The sequence below is a fragment of the Carassius carassius genome, chromosome 28 (genome assembly GCF_963082965.1).
Source record: "Carassius carassius chromosome 28, fCarCar2.1, whole genome shotgun sequence".
Classification (NCBI taxonomy): Eukaryota; Metazoa; Chordata; class Actinopteri; order Cypriniformes; family Cyprinidae; genus Carassius; species Carassius carassius.
This window is the reverse complement of record NC_081782.1, coordinates 2,608,202-2,629,575: the sequence shown is the minus strand read 5'-3', so window position 1 is coordinate 2,629,575 and position 21,374 is coordinate 2,608,202. Positions and strand designations below refer to the sequence as shown.

Sequence of the window (21,374 nt, the reverse complement as noted above, 5' to 3'; positions counted from 1 at the left end):
AGCTTCTTCCGCAACGCCCCTGTAGGAAGTTTTTCAAATGTCTAAGCTCTTTGTTATCGTTATAAAACGCAAAAAAGTAATTTATTCCACGTATAGTTTTAGAGATTTGAAAAGATAAATCTTATAGTCATGTCTAATCATGAAACAGACAAAGAAAGTGAAGTAAGTACGAAAAAGAAACCGAACGAACTACATCTCCCAGAATGCTATGCGATGCCAATTGTAACTTTGTTGGGGTCCGCCTGCCGTGGGTAAAGAACAATTAAAATTAACCATGATACGTTTTTTAAATTACTACTTTATTTTGGGTTTACATTTTAATTGTCATTGCATGTAAATAATTTTTTTGCCTTTTCAAGATTAATTAGTTTTTGTAATTTTACATCGTATTTCAATTTGTAGTTTTTAATCTTGCTTTCCGGAGGTTGGAACATGTTTGGGTGTCCAGTGGATTTTTCAGGGATTTTTTGTTAGGGAGCTCAACACAGTTTCAGGTGTGTTTCTACAGTTCATCCTTTTATCGATTTGAAAGTTTAGCTCATTAAACTCCTTCATTTTAATGTCAGAATTAATTTTCTGCCTTTTATTTTTTACATTAATGGCAATCGAAACGTATCTATTATTCCTAAATAAGGCACATTTTCGAATGAAACATGATAGAATTGTCAGATACCTAAACGAGTCGTTCTTTTGATTCGGATCGTTCTAATGAATCGGTTCCTCCGGTTTACAGAACCGAGCGGAGTTGACCGGTGGCGTGCAAACCTTTCATTTACAGCTTTCCACATATATACGTGTGTGTGTGTGTGTGTGTGTGTGTGTGTGTGTGTGTGTGTGTGTGTGTAATTAATATCTACGAATTCAACAGTTGAATCAGAACGCAAAGGAAACATTTTTTATATATAAATATAATTCTTTGCCTGCTTTTATTGAAATGCAATTCTAAAAACTTGTCATTATTTACAGGTTACCCTCCTGTTTTTCCTCTTAAATGTATGTGTACAAATAACAAATGCATTGCATTGCTGTTTACAATCTGTGTTTCTGTAGACATGCTGTCTGATGAGCCTAATCCAGGTGCTCGTCCACTAAAGTGTAACTCCGAACAGAAGATCCTCAGCACAACGCTCAGACTCAACAACTTCCTCTCAGACTTGACAGGACTGATGGACACACTCTCCGTTCTTTACGCTGAGCCCATGCGTCTGGCGTGGCTCGACCTCTCCTTCAACGAGTTTCAACACATCCACCCAGTATGCACTCAACTGAGCACAACAATTTGTGCAATTACTGAAATACGAGAGGAACTTCTTTTGAAAAAAACCACCCTTCTCTCTCTTTCTGTCAGGTTCTCACTCAACTCAAAGAGCTGCGCTTGTTGTATCTGCATGGAAACCGTATTTGTAAGTTGTCAGAAGTGGATAAACTCTCTGCGTTGCCGTTTCTCCACACCATCACTCTCCACAGCAACCCCATAGTGACCGAGCCTGACTACAGGTACAGTCAAAGGTCAGGTAGATGATAAAAGTCAGGGAGCAGAAGGGTTTCCATAAATGACAGTTCTAGTCTTTCTAACCCTTTATAACTGACTTTCGTCCATGCAACACAAAAGCAAGAGAGAAAATTGAGAAAATAACAGATTTGTAATTTTTGTCTCGGTACACCACAAACATGCTTTACGTCAAATGCATTGAATGCGTCCTGCTGTGTCTAAAGTGGGTGATTTTCCACTGTGGATCTCTGTGCTGTGGCGTTCCTGACACAACAGGTGCTGAAACTGCGGTTAGGATCTGGTTACAAACCTCTGCTGTCCTGTGCATAGCAACAGTAATCACATATAGTTCTGATAAGCACATGACATGTGCATGTGTAAAACCATTCTCAGTGCACGCCCTGCAATCTAACAAGAATATTTCCAGGGCAGACTTGCTTCTGAAAATCAAAAAGAAACAATTGAGGCAATATATTTTGCACAAAGAAGTGACTTAATTTTTAAGCATATTTTAATGCCAGACGTAATTTCCCATTAAACTCTCAATACCGCAATGCAAAAAAATCTTTAAAAATGGTAAAATGTTTAAATATTATGGTTTTATTTGTTGTATTGGTATTAGTTACTAAAAATGAAAACGATGCTATTCAATATATATACAGTATATATATATGGGGTAAAATGTCTAATGGAAATGTTTTTGCAAGATTCACCTATATATTATTTATAAATAACAGATTCAGTGTTTTCAGTCTTTGAATAAAAACAAAATAAAATAAATGTAAAACTGATTATAAATGTATGCATGCCGGTTTTTTTACATTAAAAGCTTTTATTACATTATTTTATATTCTGTAATCTCAAAAGTCCATTATAATTAGAGAGAAAACAAATATTATTTTTATATTATTTTTCAATGTTATAAAAAGAAGTGCACTAACTTTAACAAACTGAACCTTGATGTGAAGCATTATCTATTTCTCTGTCATGAAATGTTGAATTGCTCAGAATTGTTTATAGAACCACAAAATAAGGCAAATTATTTCACCAAGATGCTTGTCTGCCTCTCTCTCAGGACACATTTGATCAGCACCCTTCCTCATGTGAAGATGACTGATTTCAGTGCGGTCACCAAACAGGAACGAGAGCTGACTTCAGTTTGGCAGAGGAGCAGAAACCCACGCAAATCCATGAGTCACAGCAAAGTGGACTGAACCTTCTCCACTCGACATCCTGATACGTCTAATAAACATGAATGTGGAGTTACAGCTACGGATTGATCTGCCACAGTGAGCTGACTTTTAATGATAAACTAGGCTCCTCCAAAACTGTTAGAAAGTTATAGAGCTGTTACTTCAGTGAGCCAGAGTGTTTCTTCATTAGTTGTTGATGAAGCCACAGGAGTAAGTGCTGAAACATCTTAAGCAACAGAAAAACGTTTATTTAACTAGAAAATGGCATAGAGTTTATTTGAGAATTGCAGTAAGCAAATCAAGAGTTGCATTCTCACTGTACACCAATGTATGTCTGCTAAAATAAAAATAAAAACACCTTTATTAATTTTGAAAGTCTTTAATGCATAATTTCATTCAACAAAAACCGTTTTAACAGAATATTGAGATTAATTTTTTTGGTACTAGCCTAAGAAATGTTTTCTCTCTAAATCAGGTAGTATTCCACATTTAGGTAACAAACAAACAAACAAACAAACAAACTTGAACACTATTAGTACACTGCACCAGAAAACTAAATATTTGCAGCGCATTTTATCCCTTTAAAAACCTCAAAGAAAGACAAAGGTGCCTTGCCATGATCTAGAGAGCTAATAGTGCCGTACTGGTCTGTGAGCTTGCATAAATACATAAAATCTAAATAAATAATTACACAAACATACTGTGTGGCATCTCGGGAAAGAACACTAGTTGTTTTAATTCACTAGTCCTTTCCTTGTTTTTCAGCACAACAGCAAAACATTTTATGGACTTAGTTAAAGCAATGTAATAATATTTTTTTATTATGTTAAAAATGGAACAGGCAAGGTAAGAGCAACCCCATTTGCTTGACTAAAAACATCGCAAAGCCTTACGACTAAGGCATAATGCAGCCAGGGGGCGCCCTAGAGCCGTTTACACTTCCCTCTACACACGTATTAATCATTCATCTCAAATCATTTTACACTCTGTACATTAAAGGCATTGACACAAAACATCATTTACAAACCGAATCACTTCCAATTCGAAGCCGCCTCCCCATCCCAAACATTCGGAGTTGACATTATGTTTATTCGTTAGACAGGCCATGCTGTTCTGGCTCAGTTTAACCGGGGGTCACCTTTTCCATTACAACTGCATGACCATTTGAGGATTATAGGAAAGGTGCACGGTAAGAGAAACACTTTCTCTTCCGTTAAAAGCAATTAAACTTCTGATACATCCCATTATATTTACCATCCGCCATAAAAGCTGCATACAGCTCAATGATCTATGTATGCTTGTGATGTAGACCTTGGTGAGAGGAGTGCCATGTTTAATTTTTTACAGGAATGAAAATGAGGCTGTGAGGGACTGAAGCATAGTGCATTGAATGGATTGCCCTACTGTGCTTCCCAAGAAAACTTTCAGGAGTCAGAAACCCTTTAAAAGTTGTGACATTATATGATTTGTATCCGGTGAGTGCTATTGTAAAGACTGTAAGGTGAGTCTGTCCATCACAGCTTTATTATCATCTGCGTAAAAATTCAATATGGCATCCAACCTGATGATTTATTGGCAAATAGAGGTAAACGATTTGGGGAAATGACACAAATTTATGTCTAAAGTTGCAGGACATCATACGCTTTCCGTTCTTGGGTGGTTAAAAGTGATAGACTCACATCCGAAACAGTTGAAAAACTGTTTAAAAGAATTTCAAGCAGATTAGCCACAGAAAGCAAATTAGTTATATAAAGAATGATAAAATAGGGTTAATGCGATATCACACGCATGTTACTCTGGTAAGACAGAAGTGTTATGCATCCCACTCTGGATCCCAATTATGAGAATGAATTAGAAATAACGAAGTCTAGACCACAGTGATTGAAGAACACTACAGGAGAATCCACCATAACCTGTGTGTTAAGATGACCCAGGCACACAGAGAAAATATATAATTAACTTTAGTACAACAATAATTGAGAAGTCTGGATGTGCTACTTGGTTTAACAATCTCCAAATAAGCAGGAAACTGAAAAGCCAAGAGAAGAAGAATCAATAAGAACGGATAAAACTAAACAAAATCTCACCCAAGCAATCGTTTTGGTGAAAACGGATTCGATTAATGCATGAAAATCTCGTCAAAGCAAAGATAGTAGATCAGATGTTTCTACCCTCTGGGATGACGGATTTACACAAGGAGCTCTGTTTGGGGTGAATTATATTTATCTGCAGGGCCTTCAGAGAATAAAGACACAAGTGTCTGCATCTCAAGAAGTTTGGGAGAAGTGAAAGGGCTAGAAAGAGAGAAAAACAGTGGAACTGGGGAGGAAGGAGGTCCAGCTTTTGAATCATGGTATAGCAAACTGTACCACTAGCTCTTCCTTGGCATCTACTTTGATTTGTGAGATGGCGCTGTAGGCGTACGCAGCGATCTTAGAAACCTGAGGGGGAAAGCAAAGCAATAAATTAAAACGGCAAATAATATAGCATAATATCTAGTGATACAATCGACTCATATTCATCACATCACCAACAGCCTGATCAATGGAAAATGCACAATTTATGTTATCATTTTTTACACTACTGCTTGTCAAAATAAATTAATCCTTCTATTTAGCAAGGATGCATTTTAATGATCAAAAGGGACAGTAAAGATATTTATAATGTTAAACAAGATTTCTATTTCAAATAAAAACTGTTCTTTTGAACGTTCTATTCAACATAAAAAAATAGATATATAAAGCAGCAGCACAACTTCTTAATATATAGAACACTAATATAGAACACTGAAATAGAAAACGGTTACGTTAAACTCTAATTTCATAACATTATTGTTTATACAGTCCTAAATGCATCCTTGGATAACACCATCTTTCCAAAATATAAATAAATTAAAAAAATCCCAATGAACCTCAAACTTAATAACAGTAGCGTATATATAGATTTATACATGTGTTTTTAAATAAAAACAGCTGTTTATAGCATACATGCATACATTTTAACTGCTACAAATAAATTGCATTAGCTTATTTATGTATTGCATGTTAATTGTTCTGTTCGGTGATCAATCACTAATAATTTCCACACCAGGCCTTGGCATGTCTAATCTACACTGAGATGGTTATTTAATAACAGAGTCTGACCTGCTGTACATCTGCGTGGGGGACCAGGTCAGCGGCGAGCACCTGGTGAGGTTGACTGGTCAGTGACGGGAGAGGAACAGGCTTCTTTTGAGACAGCGTTCTGCTCAACACCTCCAGTTTGGTGCTTTAACACAAACACACATGATGATTCAGCATAAACACAACCTATGTGCAATCTTCATCAGCTCAAAAAAGCTGACATATCACACTTCTAGTGATGCATGGTTATGACGTCCCACACGTGGTCACAATAACATACATCCAGTCGTGTCTACAGTTCATATCAATGGCATTTCAGCAGTGTGACGCACCTGTACTGTCTGGCTCTGTCCATGTATTCATGTTGCTCCATGCCTTGAGAATCAACAGCCGACACATCGATTATGTTCCTAACCAACAAGGAAAGAAAAAGGAGTTAAAATCTACCCACAGCCCAGACTAGAGAAGAAAGCGAACATGTGTGTCGTACAGAGCGGTCCGCTGCAGGATGGTCGTGAGCAGGGCCTGTTCATCTGTACGGTTGGACGGCAGGCTGTCTGCGTTTCGCTCCGAGCCATTGGTGGGTTTTCTGTCTAAGTTTGGGTCGGGAATCAATGGCTTCACCTCTTCGTTCTGCAAAAAAGAGCCAAAAAGAGGCTTAGACAAAAACAAGATCATCGCACCTTCTGTAAAACCAGCGGTTCACTGTTTTGAGCAGGCAATAGTGGACTAAAACAATTACTAAAGAGCTATTTGTCTGTGCCACATGTCCTAAGTGAAGTCTGAAAATTATTACATTTTAAATGAACATGTTTCAAGCTGAACTGAACCGGTCATAAATATCCAAAAAAATAACTTAATCTGCTAAATGACTTCTTACATCATACAAACAAACTTGAACCATGTTTAAAAGTGATTCATAAGAAGAACACATTTCCATTTTGTGATTTATCTATAAGGATTTTAGTTGGAGATATATATTTGATTAAATTAATTTATTAAAATCAAGTCTATAAGATAGAGCACAAGTAAAATAAAAACATAGAGGACTGAGAACAATAATAATAATAAAAGTTTTACACTGCTTATATAAAATAGATAATAAAATATAATACAGTAAGCATTACAATGTGAAAATGTTTAGAAATTTTAATTTTGAATTTATTTGCATTGGCTTTTTTTTGGTTGTCGTTTTAAACAGAGCAAACTCATAAATCACAGATTTTCAATGTGGTCTAAGTGTGTGTATAATTTCTCTGCACATCAGATCTGACACATCTGATCCATTATGACATGTCTCATGTGAAATCAGCCTTAAACCTGTTATTCTGATGAAACAAATACCGTACTTAAATGAAACTATGCAAAGTAAGTTTGTTTCAGTCTTGAAACACACTCAGTACTGGCCTGTTCTTGAGAAATTACACACACGCGCGCGCGCGCGCGCACACACACACACCAATATTAATCGTGTGTTTATTCTGATTACAGGAACACAAACCGCACATTCAGCTGTATTTTATAGCTGGTTGGGTGTATATTGATTAAATCTGATGTACCTGCTCCGATGTTTCGCTATCGCTGCTGAAACAGCACCCCATGACCGCCGTCAAGCAGGTTTAACCTCTTCTCTGTGGGAGCTTTTCGTCTCTGAAGCGCTTTTTCGTTTTTCTCGTCTGTTGACTGTAAAGCGCGTCGCTGCAAACGGTACCATCACATGACAGAATTCCCAGTTAGGTCACGTGACTTCCGTCTTCTCGTCATACGCTATCACGTCAGTTCCGCCCGTTTATTATTTGAATGAGCTGAGGCGTTGCTTTAACCATAAGTAACTGCTGTTTTGTTAGTTTTATTGCTTTTTTTAAGCATCATCTACTGTCAGATGAGAATGAGTTTTTATTTTCTATTCAGCCAGTCAGTCTACAGATATTTTTAAGCTGAAATGAGGGTTGGCATTTTCTAGAACGACTTGTTTTTCTATAAGCTTGACTGTAAAGTTGTTTTTATGGTCATTTTATAGGATGTTGTTTCAAACAATTGCAAAATTTGTAGAAGAATTTAAAGAGTTGGCATGTTGCTTTAAAAAACACTTTAAAAAGTTGCTTAAAATGTTGCTTTGTTTATCTTAAAGTGCATTTTTTCATGTTTTAAACCTAGCCAAAAAGCCAGGTGTTGACTGAAACACAGCAGACTTCATTTTACAAAGTTTACTTAATAATTAGCCTCTGATCTTTTAACATAAGTGTGTAACAAATACACACTGTATACACACCACAGTCAGATTATGTGTGAAACAGACATAAAAAAACCCATGTGTGTAGTGTAATGTGCCATATATTTATAGTTTGCATGCAAGAGATTTTCCCAGTTTGTCCAGCTTTTCATGGCTCAACGGTTTACCAGTAAATGCTAGAAATATTTACATCATCCTACAGGAGACAACCTACCATCAGAGACCCTGTTTCAGAAAGGCGGTTCAGTGGAAACTCTGAGTGTTAACCCTGAAATGAGGGATTTTTGCTTTTCAGAATGGAAGATATGTCAATTGGGTATTTTGGAATCAAAATTAAGTAAATTTTAACAAGAACAATTATCTGCGAGTGGGGTAAGAAAAGTAATCTTAATACAAATGTTAATGCAAGTTTGTTTGTTTTTTTATATATGCAATATGCAAAATAAGAAAAAATGCACTTAAATTATAATTTTACCCCCAGGAAAAAAGAATAAAAATATCTGGTGTCAGTTCTTTATATTGTCAAAGTTATTGCAACATTACTGTAGTATTATAAGAACAGTGGAAATCAACAAAGAAAAACAAAACGGTGTCAGCTGAAAATTAGCGAAACTAAAGTCTGACGAAACGGAGCCGTAACATTTAACCGAGCTGCTGAAAAGCCAATAGTTCCCCGTTTTCTCCTCATTCATTATGATGATGTCTGAGATCTTCTGTAAATTGGCACGTTAAGCTTATTTAATTGTGAGACAGACTACAGGATCATCACTTTAAGAGATAATCACCTTTAATCTTTTACATCAGGTTAAAGTAGCCAACATGCTAAGAAGTACTGTTAAAGACAGAAACTGAAAGTAAATAGAAAGAAATAGTATTTTCATTCAGTCCGTCTGCTGTTTTCATTTAAACCAGTTATATATATATATATATATATATATATATATATATATATATATATATATATATATATATATATATATATATATAGCATAATTGAAATTAAAGGTTGATAATTTTAATAATAATTAATAATAGTTTTTCAAAACATTATTAAAGGTCCTAAAATGGTTTTAAGCAACTAGCTCCTGCTCAGGACCAGTTTAGGGCCATTATATGACTGTCTTAAACCAGCTTAAACCAGCAGTCATGCTTCAAAACATACCTAACCAGCGTTTTTTTCAACAGGGCTATGTGTGTTTTATTAGGATTTTCCAGACGGTGGCAGCAATGCACTAAAGTGTTTTTGAGTTTGCAATAAATATACAAGAGAGAAAAAAGTAGATGAGCAGAAGCAGAAGAGAGTTGACCAGGGCTGGAAAAGATTCAGACAGCAGATGCTTATGAAATATGTAATAATGGAGTGTGTTATTCATCGAACTGCAAGAACTGTTGAAATCTGGAATATCATCTTTATCTCTTAAATAAATTCTTAATAACAAGGACTATGAAACAAAGGCTCTTTGTAAAAATTGTACACATCACTGGATTTTATGAGAGAATTTAACTTCTAGGCAGAGATCTTCGATTTACTGAAGAGAGCAGCAATACGCCTATGATGCATGCGTCTAGTCTTTATGAAGAAGAAGAAATCAGAAGAGAGAAGAAGAGAGTTGAATGTTGAAATCTCATTCATGCTATTAAACAATTAGTTTATTAATGAGGAGATTGAAGACATGAGTGATCCAGAACCATCCAGAATAAAACATGTAGATACCGAGGAACAAACAGATTGGTGTTCATTATTGATCCTTGTTAAAGGGTTAGTTCACCCAAATAGCAAAATATTTTTTAAATAATTAATTAATCGTTTTAAACGGTTCGCGTCTCCAATACGCGAGAGTTCAAAACAAAGCAGTTTGTCATATCCGGTTCGCGAACGAATCATTAGATGTAAACGGATCTTTTTGAACCAGTTCACCAAATCGAATTGGTTACATCGAGTGATTCGTTTGCGAACTGGATATCACTAAACTGCAGTGTGTTGAACTCGCTCACAACAGACCCAGAAGAGAAGACAATACTGAAAGTAGTTTTTGCTATTTTTGGACCAATATGTATTTTCGATGCTTCAAAATATTCTAACTGACCCTCTGATGTCACATGGACTACTTTGATGATGTTTTTCTTACCTTTCTGGACATGGACAGTAGACCGTACACACAGTTTCAATGGAGGGACTGAGAGCTCTCGGACTAAATCTAAAATATCTTAAACTGTGTTCTGAAGATGAACGGAGGTCTTACGGGTTTGGAACAACATGAGGGTGAGTTATTAATAACATTATTTTCATTTTTAGGTGAACCAACCCTTTAATTGAATAATATAACCTCTGCCCCGATTAATTTTTATAAAACCCTGGGTCACATAAAAATGAAAAACCATATAAAGCTGTTTTTATGCTACTAAAGTATAACCATAAAAAAATCTCCATATTTTTAACAGATAATGCATATGATGAAGTGAGAGATCACATGTGGGAAGGACTTTACTAGCGTTAGCCAACTGAAACAGCATCAAACAATACTGTAGAAAGATCGTACAAGTCTTCATATAGTGACAAGAGTTTTGTTGTGTCTGGAAACCTGAGTGAGTTCATACTGCAGAGAAGCCTGTGCATCAAACTAGTGATTCTTCTGAAATGCATAAATAGTATAATGTTGTCCAAATGTGGTCACAAAGTCTATCTATTCAATCAGTTATTTTAATAGACATAAGAAATTGTACATTTGTATTGTCAAAGTAATTGCATTTTTGCATAGAAATAAAATTTGCAAAACAACAAAGAAAAACAAAACAGTGTATCTGACAATTAGTGCAACCATTGTTTAACTGAGCTGCTGAAAAGCCAATAGTTCCCTTTTTCACCTCATTCATATTGATGATGTCTGAGATCTTCTGTAAATTGGCACATTAAACTCATTTCATTGTCAGACAAACTACAGGATCATCACTTTAAGAGATAATCACCTATTGATGTGTGTTTTTAACCTTTTACCCCTCAGGTTAAACATGATTAAAAATACTATGAAAGACTACAGGAATCATCCCTGCACTCGTCCTTTTTACAATGAAATAGCATTTCATTCAGGCTATCTGCCATTTGTTTAAACCAATTATACATAATTTAAATTGTTTTAGAAATGTAGAAAATGTTTTGGTTGTTTTCTCCTGAACTATTTAAGCGCAGGCCTTGTTTCAATCACTCAGTCACCTGTCAAAAAATGGTCTTTCTTCAGAAATAAAATATATTTGAGTTGGGAAATTGTTTTTGATTGATTTGATAAAAAAATAAACCCTTAAGGTTTGTACTGGATTTGTTTCAGTGTTATGTTGGAGATCTCTGTGATTGATACAACCAATGAAATCTTTAGAATCTGTGGTGGGCGGGGCTTGTGCTTTAACTGGGTTAAAAAGGTGAGAAATATCCACATAATCCTACAAGAGAAGAACAAACTCCAGGTGCAGCTGGAGTCTGTGACATACTGTGGTAAAGATGGAGTTTATTAAAGAGGAGATTGAAGACATGAGTGATCCAGAACCATCCAGAATAAAACATGAAGATACTGAGGAACAAACAGGTTGGTGTTCATGCATGATTCTTCATTACTGATTGCTAAGAAACACTAAAGCTTCAGTCAAAAAGATTTAGTGGTTGTGATAGGAATGATAAATTATTAAAAACATTTTAATTTTATTAAAAAGGAATGACAGACTTAACCTTGGTACATCAAAGATCTGATCCTTGATACTCACAGATAAATATGTGACCTCTTTTTGTTTCTGCTATTAAATCAGGTTCACTGAGTTTACCTTCATCATTTGTGTATTTTAGGCTGGACAGAAGTAAAACAGCAAAGACGTGAGGTGAATAAAGTGAAGGAGGAACCCTGTAAAATCAAAACTTCAAGAAAAAAAGCCAAACAGCTGCACGCCTGCACAAGGTGTCTAAAGAGTTTCAAACACAAAGAATACCTTAAGAAACACATGAGAGTCCACACTGGAGAGAAACCATTCACATGCCCTCAGTGTGGAAAGAGTTTTGCTGGAGCATCAAGTCTCCGTTATCATCTTCACATTCACTCTGGAGAAAAGCCTTTTAACTGTGACCAGTGTGGTAAAAAGTTTATTACATCATCACAACTAAAACTCCACATGATAAGTCATTCAGATGAGAAGCTTTATGTGTGTACTTTCTGTGAAAAGAGTTTTTCATGGCTGAGCAGTTACAAACATCATCAGAAAATACATAATGAAGTGAGAGATCATGTGTGTTGTGAGTGTGGGAAGAGCTTTATCACAGCTGGGGATTTGAAACGGCATCAAAGAATTCACACTGGAGAAAAACCTCACAAGTGCTCATATTGTGACAAGAGTTTTGCGCAGTCTGGAAACCTGAAAGTACATGAAATAATACATTCTGGAGAGAAGCCATACTACTGTATTCAGTGTGGAAAGGGTTTTACTGCAGCATTAAGTCTCAGTTATCATCTGCTCATTCACTCTGGAGAAAAGCCTTTTAACTGTGATCAGTGTGGTAAAAAGTTTATTACATCATCAAGTCTTAAAAAACACCTGACATTGCATTCAGATGAGAAGCCTCATGTGTGTTCTTACTGTGGAAAGAGTTTTTCACAACTGAAGCACTGTAAACAGCATCAGAAAACACACAATGGAGTGAAAGATCATGTGTGTTGTGAGTGTGGGAAGAGCTTTACTAGAGCTGATCATCTGAAACAGCACCAAAGGATTCACACTGGAGAAAAACCTTACAAGTGTTCATTTTGTGACAAGAGTTTCACTGTGTCTGGACACCTGAAATCACACAAGCGAGTTCATACTGGAGAGAAACCATATCACTGTACTTAGTGTGGAAAGAGTTTCACTAAGTCAGCAGATCTACTGACTCATATTAAAAAGCATTTCTATGTGTTAGAGTTAGCAAATATTTTCTACAGATGCAAGGTTTTTTGCATAAATATTTTCTTAGATATCTATTTATGCATTTCCCTGCAACATAAAAGTTGCATATAGGCGCTGTATAATGATGCAAATAAATTTTACATTTCAGTGACTTCTCTAATTAAGTGTGATGTGTTAGTCCATTAGGCTATAGTACTTCAAACTAGTCAAACTCTCTCAGACAGGCTTAGTGCCTTGGACAATCAATGTGCCATGAATGTTAAGGAGAGATGGTCCAACATTAGGGACATTATGTAAAACACAGCTGTTGAAGTCCTTGGCTTCACCACATTCATAACATTATGATGCTACCATCTTTCTGAAGTTATTTTTACCCCCTTGTAACTTGGCTCTGAATCTCAGGTGAAAATTGCCATTTTGATCCCCTCTACAAAATAGTATATTACTCAGTAAATATTAATCCATGACATTTAATAATTTGCCTTTCATCACTATACATGTCTATATATATTTACAGAAGATCTCAGACATCATTATAATGAATGAAGAGAAAACAGGGAACTGTAGGCTTTACAGTAGCTCGTTTGATGATAGTCTTGTTGTCAGGAGAGATTGTTCAGTGTAGATTAAGTAAAAAATAATGTACAGTACAGACCAAAAGTTTGGACACACCTTCTCATTCAAAGATTTTTCTTTATTTTCATGACTATGAAAATGGTTGATTCACACTGAAGGCATCAAAACTATGAATTAACACATGTGGATTTATATATGGAATTATATACATAACAAAAAAGTGTGAAGCAACTGAAAATATGTCATATTGTAGGTTCTTCAAAGTAGCCACCTTTTGCTTTGATTACTGCTTTGCACACTCTTGGCATTCTCTTGATGAGCTTCAAGAGGTAGTCACCTGAAATGGTCTTCCAACAGTCTTGAAGGAGTTCCCCGAGAGATGCTTAGCACTTGTTGGCCCTTTTGCCTTCTGTGCGGTCCAGCTCACCCCTAAAAAGGTCATCTGGCGCAGCACCCCATCACTCTCCTTCTTGGTCAAATAGCCCTTGATGCCTTCAGTGTGACTCTACAATTTTCATAGTCATGAAAATAAAGATAACTCTTTGAATGAGAAGGTGTGTCCAAACTTTTGGTCTGTACTGTATAATATTTACAATATAAAATGATTATGTATATATGTGTAAAATCATCATGAAACATGAAAACCCTACATGTGTTGAAAAAAAAACTGCATATGCTGGGTAGGTATGTTTTGAAGCATGGCTGCTGGTTTAAGATGATCCATAGCTGGTCATGAGCTGTTTTAAAATGGATTAGCCTGGTCCTTAACTGGTTTTAAGCAACTAGCTCCAGCTCAGGACCAGTTTAAGATCAGCTTAAACCAGAAGAAGCAGAAGAGAAGTGATTAGGACTTGCAATGGTTGGCGAGCATTCAGACAGCAGAAGCTTATGTGGAGAAGTCAAAACTGTGAAACATCCCTGCTCCCATTCTGGTTAGGTATGTTTTGACGCTGGGATGCTGGTTTATGCTGGTCCTTTGCCAGCACATGACCAGCATAAACTAGCAAAAGAACCAGCATAAACCAACACATGACCAGCATAAATCAGCACATGACCAGCATAGACCAGCAAAGGACCAGCATAAACCAGCACATGCCCAGAATAAACCAGCAAAGGATCAGCATAGACCAGCACATGACCAGCATAGACCAGCAAAGGATCAGCATAAACCAGCACATGACCATCATAAACCAGCAAGGGATCAGCATAGACCAGCACATGACCAACACATGACCAGCACATGACCAGCATAAACCAGCAAGGGATCAGCATAGACCAGCACATGACCAGCATAGACCAGCATAAACCAGCAAGGGATCAGCATAGACCAGCACATGACCAGCATAGACCAGCATAAACCAGAAAAGGATCAGCATAAACCAGCACATGACCGGCATAAACCAGCAAAGGACCAGCATATACCAGCACACGACCAGCATATACCAGCATAATTCAGCAAAGGACCAGCATAAACCAGCACATGACCAGCATAAACCAGCAAAGGACCAGCATAAACCAGCAAAGGACCAGCATATACCAGCAAAGGACCAGCATAAACCAGCAAAGGACCAGCATTAACCAGCAAAGGATCAGCATAGACCAGCACCTGACCAGCATAAACCAGCAAAGGATCAGCATAGACAAAGTCCTTTTAGGCAAGTCGTGCCACTCGGCTGCCATCTTGGCAACGCCTCCGGGCAGCTATTTCAGACTAACAAGACCAGGCTCCTATCTAAATGAATGGGCATAGAGTCAGAACTGCACTTTCACTGGTCACCGGGACATAAAAACTGCATGTACAGAAACAGCAAGTAAAAAATGTTAAAAATCGCTGAAAAATGTTGACGATGACTTTGCCCCAAAATAAGGTTTAAAACACCTTTTTCCCCACAGGTTATACTTTTAATACGCATGCGCAAGGGTTCCTCAACTGTGCATATACGTCAGTGTAACCAGACGATGGGCTTAAATGTTTCCCAGCTTGACTGTTAAAAGCAGATGATTGGCTTTCCAGCGGGAGGGGCGGGACATGTGCACACAACCGCCATCTTTGCCGTTACGGGTTTTCCTTATATAGTTGTATTGAGGATTGAGGAAGTGGCATGTCTCTTATAAATTGTCTCTGGCATAGACCAGCACATGACCAGCATAAACCAGCACATGACCAGCATAAACCAGCACATGACCAGCATAAACGAGCAAAGGACCAGCATAATCCAGCAAAGGACAAGCATAAACCAGCACATGACCAGCATAAACGAGCAAAGGACCAGCATAATCCAGCAAAGGACAAGCATAAACCAGCACATGACCAGCATAAACCAGCTAAGGACAAGCATAAACCAGCAAAGGACCAGGATCCCAGCATCAAAACATACCTAACCAGCATATGCTGTTTTTTTTTCAATAGGGATGTAATGATGGAGTGTGTTATTCATTGAATTGCAGGAAGCATCATGTTTTCCTGAACTGTTGGAATCTGGAGTATCATCTTTATATCTTAAATAAATTCTTGATAACAAGGACTATGAAACAATAAATGCTGTTTTTTTTTTTACATATCACTGGTGGTCTTTTTGAGAGAAATTAACTTCTAGGCGGAGTTCTTCAAATGGACAGAAGAGGACAGCAATACGCCTTTGATGCGCCTCGTCTGCCGCAAATTTTATATAAAGAAAAAGAAGAGAGCAGCGGAGAGTCGAGTTTGAAATCTGATACATACTTTTGAGTTTATTAAAGAGGAGATTGACGACATGAGGGATCCAGAACCATCCAGAACAAAACATGAGGATATTGAGGAACAAACCGGTTGGTGTTCATTTTTGATTCTTCATTGCTGACTGCTGAGAAACATTAATCTGACAAAGATCCAGTTCACTTGATTTTAACCACAACATTTGTTTATTTTAGACTTGGCTGAAGTAAAATGGTTAAGAGTGAACCTGAAAGAAGAGGAGGAACACTGTCAAATAAAAAAATCTAGAAAAAAAGCCAATCTGCTGCAATCCTGCACACAGTGTGGAAAGAGTTTCAGAAAGAAAGAATACCTCAAGATTGAAGCTCATGAGAATCCACTCTAGAGAGAAACCTTTTAACTGTGATCAGTGTGTTAAAAAGTTAATTTCATCATCAATTCTAAAACAACACCAGAGAGTTCATTCAGACGAGAAGCATCACATGTGTACTTTCTGTGGAAAGAGTTTTTCACGACTGGGAAGTTGTAAACTGCACCAGAAAACACATAATGTAGTGAGAGATCATGTGTGCTTTGAGTGTGGGAAGAGCTTTACTACAACTGGTGATTTGACAAAACACCAAATAATTCACACTGGAGAAAAACCTCACAAGTGCTCATATTGTGACAAGAGTTTCACTCAGTTTGGAAACCTCAAAAGGCATGAGCGAGTTCACACTGGAGAGAAGCCTCACAACTGTACTCGGTGCGGAGAGAGTTTCACAGATGCATCAGTTCTGGAAAATCATCTTCTCATTCACTCTGGTGAAAAGCCATTTAGCTGTGATCGGTGTGGTAAAGGGTTTATAAGATCATCACATCTAAAAAGCCACCTGACCGTTCATTCACAAGAGAAACTTTATGTGTGTTCTTTCTGTGGAAAGAGTTTTACTACAGCCAGCAATCTGAACCGCCACCAAAACATTCATAAGACCTTACAAGTGCTCATACTGTGACAAGAGTTACATTCAGTCTAAAGACTTGAAAAGGCATGAGCGAGTTCATAATGCAGAGAAGCTGTATATACTCCATGTGGGGAGACCTTCACTCAGTCATCAGCTCTAGTGACTCATATTAAAAATCAAAATCAGTGAGCAAATATTTTCTACAGATCCTGCATTTCTAGTCAATGATGTGAGATTCAGATAGCCTGGTTCTACCAGACTCTCGTACAGTACTGAAGGGAAATGAAATTGAGCGGAAGTACGTAGGAGGGTGGAGCCAGGCTAAGATTCAGATACAGTAAATGTGCAATTAGCTCAAACTAGTTTTGCTGTGAAATGTTACACGATTTGGGGATGCTTTTTCTGTGTTAATGGAGAACATCAATAATTTGTAGAGGTTTGGTTGTGCTTGATGGAAGTCCAGCCAGAAGAGCATTGCAATAGTCCAGCCTAGAAATGACAAGAAGGTGCCTGGACAAGAAGTTGTGTTAGAAAGGGCCTGATCTTTCTGATGCTGTGCAATGCAAACCTGCAAGATCGAGCAGTTTTTGCAATGTGATCTTTGAAGGTCAGCTGGTCATCAAAGCTTACACCAAGATTTCTGACCGAAGTTGATGGGGTAATTGTAGAAGAACCTAGCTGGATGGAGAGCTCATTCTGTACAGTTGGACAAGAAGCTCAGTCTCTGCCAGGTTGAGCTGTAGGTCATATTCTTTCATCCATGCCAAGATGTCCACCGAGAAGTTTAATTTGCCATTAATCAAAGCGGCATTGAAAAATACTAGTAGGAATTTTTCAGATGTAAGTCATTTGTAACTAGTCCTTGCGAAAAAAGTCATATGAATCATAGTCTAAAAAAGAACATAACATATGTGTGTTCAAAAGTAAAGAAATGCTTGTTGCGTAACTGGCCAACCGAGCGAACCAACCCAGTGACGTCACATGCCTTGGTATTACAAGATGACTGCGCCCTTTCTCCAAAAGCTTTAGGAAAACGTCATATTTTTCTTTAAAATGATTACATTAATTCTGTTTGTTATATACATATATTTTTTTATTAAAGTGGAACTCGCATTACTAATTAATGTAAACTTGACTGAATGCTTCTCTTCCGCTTTAAAAGCTACAAAAAATAGGTTTATTTTTATTTTATAGAACATCTTGTTTTTGTCTAAGCTTGTATTAATTGAACTGTGAAGCGGTTTAAATCAGAGTTTTTATGATCATGTACAGTACAGGATGTTACCATAGGCATTAATGTTTCAAAACTACTTCTGTTTTATAGTATCTTTATAGTTCATAAACAATTTCACAGTTAAATGAATGGATTTAAAGAGAAGGTTTATTGTTGTTTATACACACCCTGTCTGATTACTTATTTATTGAATAATATAACCCATTTAATTTTTATAAAACCCCCGGTTACATAAAAATGGGCAACTGAAACAGCATCAAACAATGCTAGAGAAAGATCTTACAAGTCTTCATATAGTGACAAGAGTTTTGCTGTGTCTGGAAACCTGAGTGAGTTCATACTGCAGAGAAGACGCACTGTCTCTTAACCTCTAGTGATTCTTCTCAAATGCATAAAAAGCATAATGTTGTCAGAAAGTATATCCATTCAATCAGTTAGTTTAATATATTTTAATTTACATGATTGGTGTAACAAAAAAAATTGTACGTTACAGCATTTTTGCATGCAATTAAAATTTGCAAAACAACAAAGAAAAACAAAAGTGTATCTGACAATTAGTGAAACCATTGTCTGACAGAAACAGAGCCGTAATGTTAAACTGATATAACTTGTGATGATACTGTAGTTTGCCTCAGTCTGTTGACACACAATGAAATGTGTTTAATGTGCCAATTTAAAGAAGATCACCATAAGGAATGAGGAGAAAACGGGCAACTATTGGCTTCTCAGCAGCTCATTGTCTTTTGCCACTGTGTTATCAGGAGAGATCATTCTGCGTAACTGAAGTAATGGATTTTAGAAAATCTGATTCTAATTTGTATTTTGTAAATGCTATATTTTTTTGCATCAAAATAAAGTCAAAAGCACGGTATTATCAGGCATTAATATACGTCTTACCACATTAATATGATAACTGGGGGTTAACCAGGAATCATGCTTCTGGACACATCCAAACCTAACTATTTTTGAGAGAAATAACTGTATGCCAGCATTTTCCATTAGATGGCAGCAATACACTAAAGAGTTTGCCATAAAGATGCAAAGGAACAAATGGAGCATGCGCACATTGCGCAGAATAGTTGCTGGATATTTTAACGCACTAGAAGCTGTAAGTGACGCTTTTATTGATCATAAATAAAGGTCAGTCGTGGAATATTTTCAGTATGCATGTGAGAGATGTTCACCGTTTACAGAGTTTGCATGTTTTGATTGATTATTAACTAGACTGTAATTTAAAAAAATGTTTATTATGTGCAAATGTGATTTGATCAGACTCTATTCAGTGAGTTTATATGGTGTATATCTAAAATGTATTTCTTTGCATTTTACAGCTTTTTAATAAAGTTGCCATTGTGAATATTGATGGATGTGTGACGGATGTCTTGTGGCTGATGTGCTTTATATTTTAAACACAGCAAGCTCAGACGTGTGTTTAATGTCATGCTGTATAAATTCAGTAACTTATTTGAGATTTCTCCAGGTCTGGTCCTGTGGGTCTAAGTATCAGACAAAGATGGAGTTTATTAAAGAGGAGATTGAAGACATGAGTTATCCAGAACCATCCAGAATAAAACATGAAGATACTGAGGAACAAACCGGTCGGTGTCCATTCATGACATTAATGTAACAAAGCTTAAGTTCACTTGATTTTCAACTCTTGTTTTGTTTATTTTAGACTCGACTGAAGTAAAACGGCAAAGAATGAAGCTGAAAGAAGAGGAGGTGTGTTGTAAAATCAACATTTTGTCAAAAAAAGCCAAACAGCTGCACACATGCCCTCAGTGTGGAAAGAGTTTTAATGCAGCGATAGATCTTGCTTATCATCTACACATACACACTGGAGAAAAACCTCACAAGTGTTCATATTGTGGCAAGAGATTCACTCAGCCTGGAACCTTGAACAGACACAAGCTAATTCACACTGGAGAGAAACCTTACCAATGTACTAAGTGTGGGAAGAGTTTCACTCAGTCATCAGGTCTCACAAATCATCTTCACGTTCACTCTGGAGAAAAGCCTTTTAACTGTGATCAGTGTGGTAAAAAGTTCATTTCTTCATCAACTCTAAAAAAACACCTGGTAGTTCATTCAGATGAGAAGCCTCATGTGTGCACTTTCTGTGGAAAGGGTTTTAAAAGCCTGTACAGTTGTAAACTGCACCAGAAAATACATAATGAAGTGAGAGATCATGTGTGTCGTGATTGTGGGAAGAGCTTTACTAGAGCTTACATTCTGACACAGCACCGAAGAATTCACACTGGAGAAAAACCTTACAAGTGCTCATATTGTGACAAGAGTTGCGCTGTGTCTGGAAATTTGAAAGTACACGAGCGAGTTCACACTCGAGAGAAAAATCATCACTGTACTCAGTGTGGAAAGAGTTTCATTCGGTCATCAAATCTAGTGACTCATATTAAAAATCATTGTCCTGTGTCGAAGTGAGCAAATGTTTTCTACAAGATTCAATATTTCAAATAGATAATGTGAGATTCAGATACAGTAAATATGAGATTAGCTCAAATAAACTATGTGAAATAGATCTGTGGGGATGTTATGTTATGTTTGTATCCTTTAATGCTTCATCAATGCGTCTGATCATTTTGTTGTATAAAAGAAGATTTTCGAAGATATTATTTATATATTTCTCTGCAACAAGAAGTTTTAGGCTCTGTATAATGATACAAAAATTCAAAAGCAGGATATCATCAGGCACTAACTAACTGGAAGCACTTTTTTCCCATAAGAATATGATCAGGACACTATTGTAACCATGTGACTAAGCTAAAAAAAAGATGCTAGAAGTTCAGTTTCATATATTATATCATATATTTTCAGCATGCATGTGAGAGATGTTCACTTTTTACAGAGTTTGCATGTTTTGATTGATTATTAATTAGACTGTTATATGTCGGCAGAGAGTTTTTATGATGTTTGTTTTGTTTTTATTGTGAATTGTTCGTGCTGT

At 36.7% G+C, this 21,374-nt stretch overlaps 3 protein-coding genes and 1 pseudogene across 3 annotated transcripts; 3 read left to right on the top strand and 1 right to left on the bottom strand.

Annotated features, from left to right (window-relative positions):
- Positions 1 to 79: 79 nt before the first annotated feature.
- Positions 80 to 3,112, top strand: LOC132107697 (leucine-rich repeat-containing protein 51-like; annotated as a pseudogene).
- Positions 3,113 to 4,525: 1,413 nt separating this feature from the next.
- Positions 4,526 to 7,557, bottom strand: LOC132108349 (ragulator complex protein LAMTOR1-like). Its single transcript, XM_059515052.1, has 5 exons — positions 7,367 to 7,557; positions 6,298 to 6,440; positions 6,140 to 6,217; positions 5,829 to 5,952; positions 4,526 to 5,126 (listed from the first exon to the last, which is right to left on the bottom strand). Exons 1-5 carry the CDS (start codon positions 7,406 to 7,408, stop codon positions 5,034 to 5,036), a joined length of 480 nt encoding a protein of 159 aa, XP_059371035.1. The 5' UTR covers positions 7,409 to 7,557; the 3' UTR covers positions 4,526 to 5,033.
- A 3,884-nt stretch (positions 7,558 to 11,441) lies between these two features.
- LOC132108348 (zinc finger protein 239-like) lies at positions 11,442 to 13,155 on the top strand. The gene is made up of 2 exons (XM_059515051.1): positions 11,442 to 11,618; positions 11,873 to 13,155. The coding sequence occupies exons 1-2, from the start codon at positions 11,534 to 11,536 to the stop codon at positions 12,904 to 12,906; spliced, it is 1,119 nt and encodes a 372-aa protein (XP_059371034.1). The 5' UTR covers positions 11,442 to 11,533; the 3' UTR covers positions 12,907 to 13,155.
- A 6,393-nt stretch (positions 13,156 to 19,548) lies between these two features.
- Positions 19,549 to 20,856, top strand: LOC132107692 (gastrula zinc finger protein XlCGF7.1-like). The gene is made up of 2 exons (XM_059513847.1): positions 19,549 to 20,007; positions 20,085 to 20,856. The coding sequence occupies exons 1-2, from the start codon at positions 19,776 to 19,778 to the stop codon at positions 20,849 to 20,851; spliced, it is 999 nt and encodes a 332-aa protein (XP_059369830.1). The 5' UTR covers positions 19,549 to 19,775; the 3' UTR covers positions 20,852 to 20,856.
- Positions 20,857 to 21,374: the final 518 nt, after the last annotated feature.